This window comes from Hypomesus transpacificus, chromosome 23, assembly GCF_021917145.1.
Source record: "Hypomesus transpacificus isolate Combined female chromosome 23, fHypTra1, whole genome shotgun sequence".
Taxonomy (NCBI): Eukaryota; Metazoa; Chordata; class Actinopteri; order Osmeriformes; family Osmeridae; genus Hypomesus; species Hypomesus transpacificus.
Genome location: NC_061082.1, coordinates 7,248,391 through 7,254,390, shown reverse-complemented (window position 1 = coordinate 7,254,390; position 6,000 = coordinate 7,248,391). Strand labels below are relative to the sequence as shown.

The 6,000-nt window shown below is 52.9% G+C and overlaps 1 protein-coding gene across 3 annotated transcripts in view; it reads left to right on the top strand.

The window, feature by feature from the left end:
* Window positions 1-764: 764 nt before the first annotated feature.
* The window catches only part of pard3bb (par-3 family cell polarity regulator beta b), a 29,370-nt gene continuing 24,134 nt past the window's right edge, over window positions 765-6,000 (top strand). The window contains exon 1 of one of the 3 annotated variants that reach the window (XM_047047060.1): window positions 765-1,356. In XM_047047060.1, coding sequence (XP_046903016.1) covers window positions 1,174-1,356 — 183 coding nt within the window. In that variant the 5' untranslated portion in view covers window positions 765-1,173. The remainder of the gene's footprint in view (window positions 1,357-6,000) is intronic. The other 2 variants (XM_047047059.1, XM_047047061.1) reach the window with 2 other exon arrangements.

Below are 6,000 nucleotides of genomic sequence, written 5' to 3'. Positions count from 1 at the left end.
GGATGAGGTTGGGAGCTGGTGAGGGGACTAGTATGGATGGGCCCAATATAGACATTAGACCCTGGAGACATGAAGGTAATCCGGCATGTCTGCATGACATAGTGCTGTGCCTCTGGTCCTACTGTGGAACACTAGGAGTCAGAGTCAGTCCAGATTCCTGACGGGCGGCTAGCTAGCTCGTCTCCGCTCCGCTGGCCCTGAGTCCTGCGTTCACTCCCTAGCATGTCCTTGGCGTGTCGCTGGCGTGTCGCCGGCGTGGGCCGGGTCCGTTCCCACCGCCTCATCCCTCAGGAATGTCTGGCACTCGGGTCCTCCTCTAACGAGGTTGAAAAAAAGACGGGCTAATGTTTTTGTCTTAATCTAATCCTCTCTCTGTGTGAAGCTTGGAGCCAGAGCCAGCTGCATTGACTGGTCGTCCAGCTAGCTGCCGCTAGACACACAGCTCACAGTGGTCCCTTCTCAACGCTGTCACCAACCGTCCACGCTATCACCATGCTCACAGGGGGAGACGCAATGATCGAATTGACTTTCACGGTTTCCTGTGTGTGTTTCTGTCTGTCTCTTTGTCTGTGTGTGTGTGTGTGTGTGACCGTGGGTGTGGCTGTGTGTGTACGTGTGTGACCGTGTGTGTGTGTGTGTGTGTGTGTGTGTGTGTGTGTGTGTGTGTGTGTGTGTGTGTGTGTGTGTGTGACCGTGGGTGTGGCTGTGTGTGGGTGAGTGGGTGTGTGTGTGTGTGACCGTGGGTGTGTATGTGTGTGTGTGGCTGTGTGTGTGTTGTTTGTGTGCTACTGCAGCACCAGCCCTGCAGGGCTTGGTGCTTGTGGCCGAGAGACACGCTGACTGCCGATGTTTGTCTTGAGAGACAATGACAAACAGAGAGGGAGATTGATGATGTGCCTGTGTGTTTATAACGGGGAGAGAGGCAGCGACGGATGACTGGCCCAGTTTTATCTCCTCAGTCAGACTTCCACGCCTCCGTGCCAGAATACACAGTTTGAGACATGCGGGGTGAGTGCTCCCATTGGCTGGTTGAGTCTCAGATCTAGCGTGTGATTGGTGGGTTTTGAGTGAGACCCGGCGAGGGGTCTGCCGTGCTGTACTGCAGAGCTCCACGGGGCCTGGAGGAGACTGGAAGGGCTCTGGTCATCACACCCCTGGACGAGGAAACGGTTCATGATGTCCTTAATAACTGTCTCTAACACACTCTCTGTGTGTGTGTGTGTGTGTGTCTGCAGCAGTGTGGACCGTATCCAGCTGTTGAGGAGGGAGTACCAGCAGGCTAGGAGGGAGGGAGCAGCACCGGCCTATGAGGAGCTGGAGGCCCGGCGCCGAGGCCCAGAGTACGACCCCCACCGGGTGAGTCCCTCTCACACACACACACGCTCCAATACTGTACAGCCAACCCTGGCTGACCTGGAAAGTTACTGACACACACACTCACAACCATCCCCTTACTGGGTGAATGGTATGTCAACCTGATCAGCTCCACTGTGCCCCCCTCCTGCCCCCGCACCCCCATCACCCTCTCTTCCAACCCTCACCATCTGTGCCGCGCTGCTACAAAGGCACCAAGGCCTCTCCCAGGAACCAGCCGTGAATCACTCTCTCTGTGACTGTAGGATCTGCACAGTAGCCCAAGGAACAGTTTATGCTCCGACATATCTCTTCAAAGCAGCTTGTGTTTCCAGCGGCCCAGTGTTAGCTGTGGCAGTGTTCTGTCTGGGTCTTTAATCTGATGAATATCCTGCTGTCTCAGACTCTTAACAAACTCTCCCTGCTAGCTGGGGCGAATGACAACATTCCCTGCTAGCACACGCGCACGCTCGTGGGTTCTGTCGCAGATGACCAGAAGGATCTGCCTATGTGTGTGTGTGTGCACGTGGTTTTTGAGAGCTAACGCTCCTCCGGCTTTGTTTTGAGGGTGTTGTGTTTGGTCAAGCACAGGGCGTCGCGTTCATCAAAACACTCCACTCATGTTTCACTGCTGGGAACCATCTCCAGCTGTAGGGTTACCTGTTCTCAGACCTAACCTCTGCTCAGTTCCAGACAACACCAGGTGTTGTTCACGACCAGGCCCATCTGTGGTGGTGGAAGATCAATAGTGAAGGGGCCCATCTCTCTCATTCAAATGAGAAAAAGTTTCTTTGTTTACTACTGAGAGGCCGATTAGTAGTCAGCAGGGGTACCGGGAGGACATAAAGATCAAATTAAAACCATCGGCAAACAGCAATCACCGCAGCTAACGAGCAGACTCATTAGGGAAGACGCATTTAATAATTAGAGCAGGGGTGATTATTTATCTGTTTGTTTTGGAGGCAGAGAGGCAGAGAGAAGAGGGCAGTGGTTATCAGGAAGGACAAGAGGAAGTTCGAGGGGTGTCTGTTTCCTGTTTGGGGGAGGGATGAGGGGGGGGAAGGGGGGGGTTACTTATTGTGATGGTTAGGATGACTGTTGTTCATGCTAGTCATTCTGACTCCAGTGTAATCCAGTGTTGAGACAATTTATCAGCAAAGCTATGAAGACAAAAGGCAATGCTGGCGTGTGTGTGGGTATGCGAGTCAGTGTCAGTGTCAGTGTCAGTGTCAGTGTCAGTGTCAGTGTCAGTGTCAATGTCAGTGTCAGCAGCAAGCTCTCCCCATAGGTAAGGAAAGCTAAATCAACAGGCTGCTATAATAGCTTCTCTGCCGACAGGCACGCACACACAAACAACAATCATTTTTGCACAGAACCTGTGTGTTTTCTGGAGTGTTGAGATGATTCCCTGATGTCTTAGAGGAGCAGAGCAGTCACTCAGAGAGGTGACGTCTTGGAGGAGCAGAGCAGACAATGAGAGAGGTGACGTCTTGGAGGAGCAGAGCAGACAATGAAAGAGGTGATGTCTTGGAGGAGCAGAGCAGACACTAAGAGAGGTGACGTCTTGGAGGAGCAGAGCAGACAATGAGAGAGGTGATGTCTTGGAGGAGCAGAGGAGACACTGAGAGAGGTGACGTCTTGGAGGAGCAGAGCAGTCGCTGAGAGAGGTGACATCTTGGAGGAGCAGAGCAGTCACTGAGAAGGTGACGTCTTGGAGGAGCAGAGCAGACACTGAGACAGGTGATGGCGCACCAGATGATTTTGTGGCGACGTAAACAGAGCAGAGCTCTGAAGAGAATTCAAGTTCTGTCTCCATATGGAAGCTCTGTCTCCAGTCTAGTCGTTTCTGCTTGCCTAAGTAAAGATGGAATGTCACGAGTGGAAGAACTGAGATTCCCAGACAAGATGGCTTCTGCTGATGGTGATGTCACAGCAGTCTGTCCTGGGTCAGGGCGGGGATAAGAGTCAGGTAGGGGCTGTTCTGCTGGAAGCCAAGGCCAGGCCATGTTCTTCTTCTTATCAGCTCCAAGGTTCCTCTCTTGGCCTGGTCCACCCCTCACCCGCCACCCCACCCCCCACCCCCCTCTTCCACCCCCAGTGCACAGATCCTCTGACAGTAGTTTCATTATGCTGGCCTTGTAACAACGCATCACTGTGAAATGAGACAGAGGGGAGGGGAGGGGAATCTCCCTCAGGTCTGCTTCACCAGCATTCACAGACCCCTTTCTCTGTGGGACTGAGAACCTTCAGTGGACAGAAGACATAACATTGTTTAAAAGGGGGAGCTGAGGGTTAGTCCCTGGGCTAGAACCAGCTCAGCTCCTGTTGGCTTCAATTGAGTCATCTAGAGCTGTTACTCAGAAGTGCAGAGAAATCCACAGGGTAGGGAGTAGCCCGGAGCTCGTCTCCGTCAGTCTGCATCGGAACACACCAGCTGCATTCATGGAACTCTCGTGACGTGGATGACTCGTTAAGGTAGTTAGGGTTGGAGGTAGGTGTGCGGGGGGGTGGGTTGATGATCCATGCTTGCAGGGGAGTCAACATGACTTCATACTGGCTGTAGGCATGTTAAGGGGAGCTGGATGAAGCAGAGTGTCTAACCATGTTTTGGAGGATGTGTGTTTGGACAGGCCCTGTATCTGAGAGGATGAGGACAGGGATGAGATTGGAGAGTGGTGGACGCCCTCTGTGGAACTGAGAGCACTGCTGACGCATGCTGACTGCCTGAACCTGCCTGCGTTCCTCCCAGACTGGATGTCTGGCTGCCTGTTTACCTGCTTCTGTGTCAGTGCTGCGCCCGTCTGTCAGTCTGTCTGTAGTTATGTGTCCAAGTGGCCCTACGTCTCACAGCTGCTGCGGTCCAGACTCACCAATTACAACAGTCTATTTTCACCCCTAATGAATTCTGACTAAATAGTCTGTGGAAACCAAGAGATGGCTCTCAGTGTTGCTCTCCTCCTCTCTCATCGCCCCTTTACTCTCTCCTCCTCTCTCCTCGCCCCTTTACTCTCTCCTCCTCTCTCCTCACCCCTTTACTCTCTCCTCCTCTCTCCTCGCCCCTTTACTCTCTCCTCTTCTCTCCTCGCCCCTTTACTCTCCCCTCTTCTCTCCTCGCCCCTTTACTCTCTCCTCCTCTCTCCTCGCCCCTTTACTCTCCCCTCTTCTCTCCTCGCCCCTTTACTCTCTCCTCTTCTCTCCTCGCCCCTTTACTCTCTCCTCCTCTCTCCTCGCCCCTTTACTCTCCCCTCTTCTCTCCTCGCCCCTTTACTCTCCCCTCTTCTCTCCTCGCCCCTTTACTCTCTCCTCCTCTCTCCTCGCCCCTTTACTCTCTCCTCCTCTCTCCTCGCCCCTTTACTCTCTCCTTTTCTCTCCTTGCCCCTTTACTCTCTGTGGGACTCTGGGTCTGGGGATGGTGGCGTCCCAGAGCGTCCCCAGATCCATCGGTCCTGTGACAGTGTTTAAGATCCCGTAATGTTGTTACCTCAGGAATGCTGCAGCTGAAGCCACTGCTGACTGGAGCATTCTAGGAAGGGATTCCACCCTGGATCCTCCAGAAACCTGCTGAGCTAAAGTCTGACGCAGAGCTTTCACAGAAGTTCCCCATCTTAATCATAAATATAAAAATAAAGGGTTGCGCCACTATGTCACAAGCAAGACTATTCTGGGACAAAGTGATTTAGCACATGGCTATGCAGCATCAACCCCCCCCCCCCCCCCCCCCCCCCCCCCCCCCCCCCCCCCCAGGTTCATTTAGATTCAACATGTTATCGGCATGAGCCTGACCCCAGGTCCTAGAGTAGAGGGGGGTGTTCTCAAGGGTAGTATGGTGAGTCAGGAGGAAAGGTGAGTAGGGGAAATGGATCTGAATGGGGGCACACAGGGGGGGGGGGGGGTTATGGGTCAGAGAGCTCTGTGTTGAGAGTCTCACAGGAACGGCAGTCTTAATGCACCAGCTCTGACTCAGCCTGCGGTACAAAGGCTGGAGGGAGGGAGGGTGGGAAGGAAAGACAGAGAGAGAGACAGGGAGAGAGAGAGAGGACTGGAACAATGAAACGCACCAAGACGTTTCCGGTCCCTCCGTCTAAATAAGTTGGGACACTGTGCCCCATGAGTAACACACTCAGCTTTTCCACCCAACACGCAGTTGAAGGTCTCCATTTAAACAAAGTAGAAACCAGCTGACACAATTGACTGCTTTGGGTTTCTATTGAGACCATGCTTTGAAGACAGAAAACAAAGGAGGCTGAAATCCAATTTTTGTTTCCCACTGGGAGAGGCCCAGTACCTATAACTGGCGTGGGACAGGGCTGAGTCAGGACTGGGCAGATCCTGGGCTGGCCTTCAGAACATCTGGGTCTGGTTACCTGGTTACCTGGCCCCGGTCTGAGAACAGTTAGCACAGTGCCACAGCTAGCCCTGCGCTGAATAGTGGCTAATACAATAACGTTAGGAAAATATAAATAAAGAAATCACCAAATACCTGCGAGGCGATTGAAACTGTGCTCCCAAACCAGAGCAGTGGAAGTAAAAGAGCAGCCTTGTTGTGAGTCAATGGACTCTTTGTTGCTAGGAAATGCATAGAGGATATAAAAAACAGCTATGTAGTGTTCCTACTGAGATGTGTGTGTGTGTGCATGCACAAGTGTG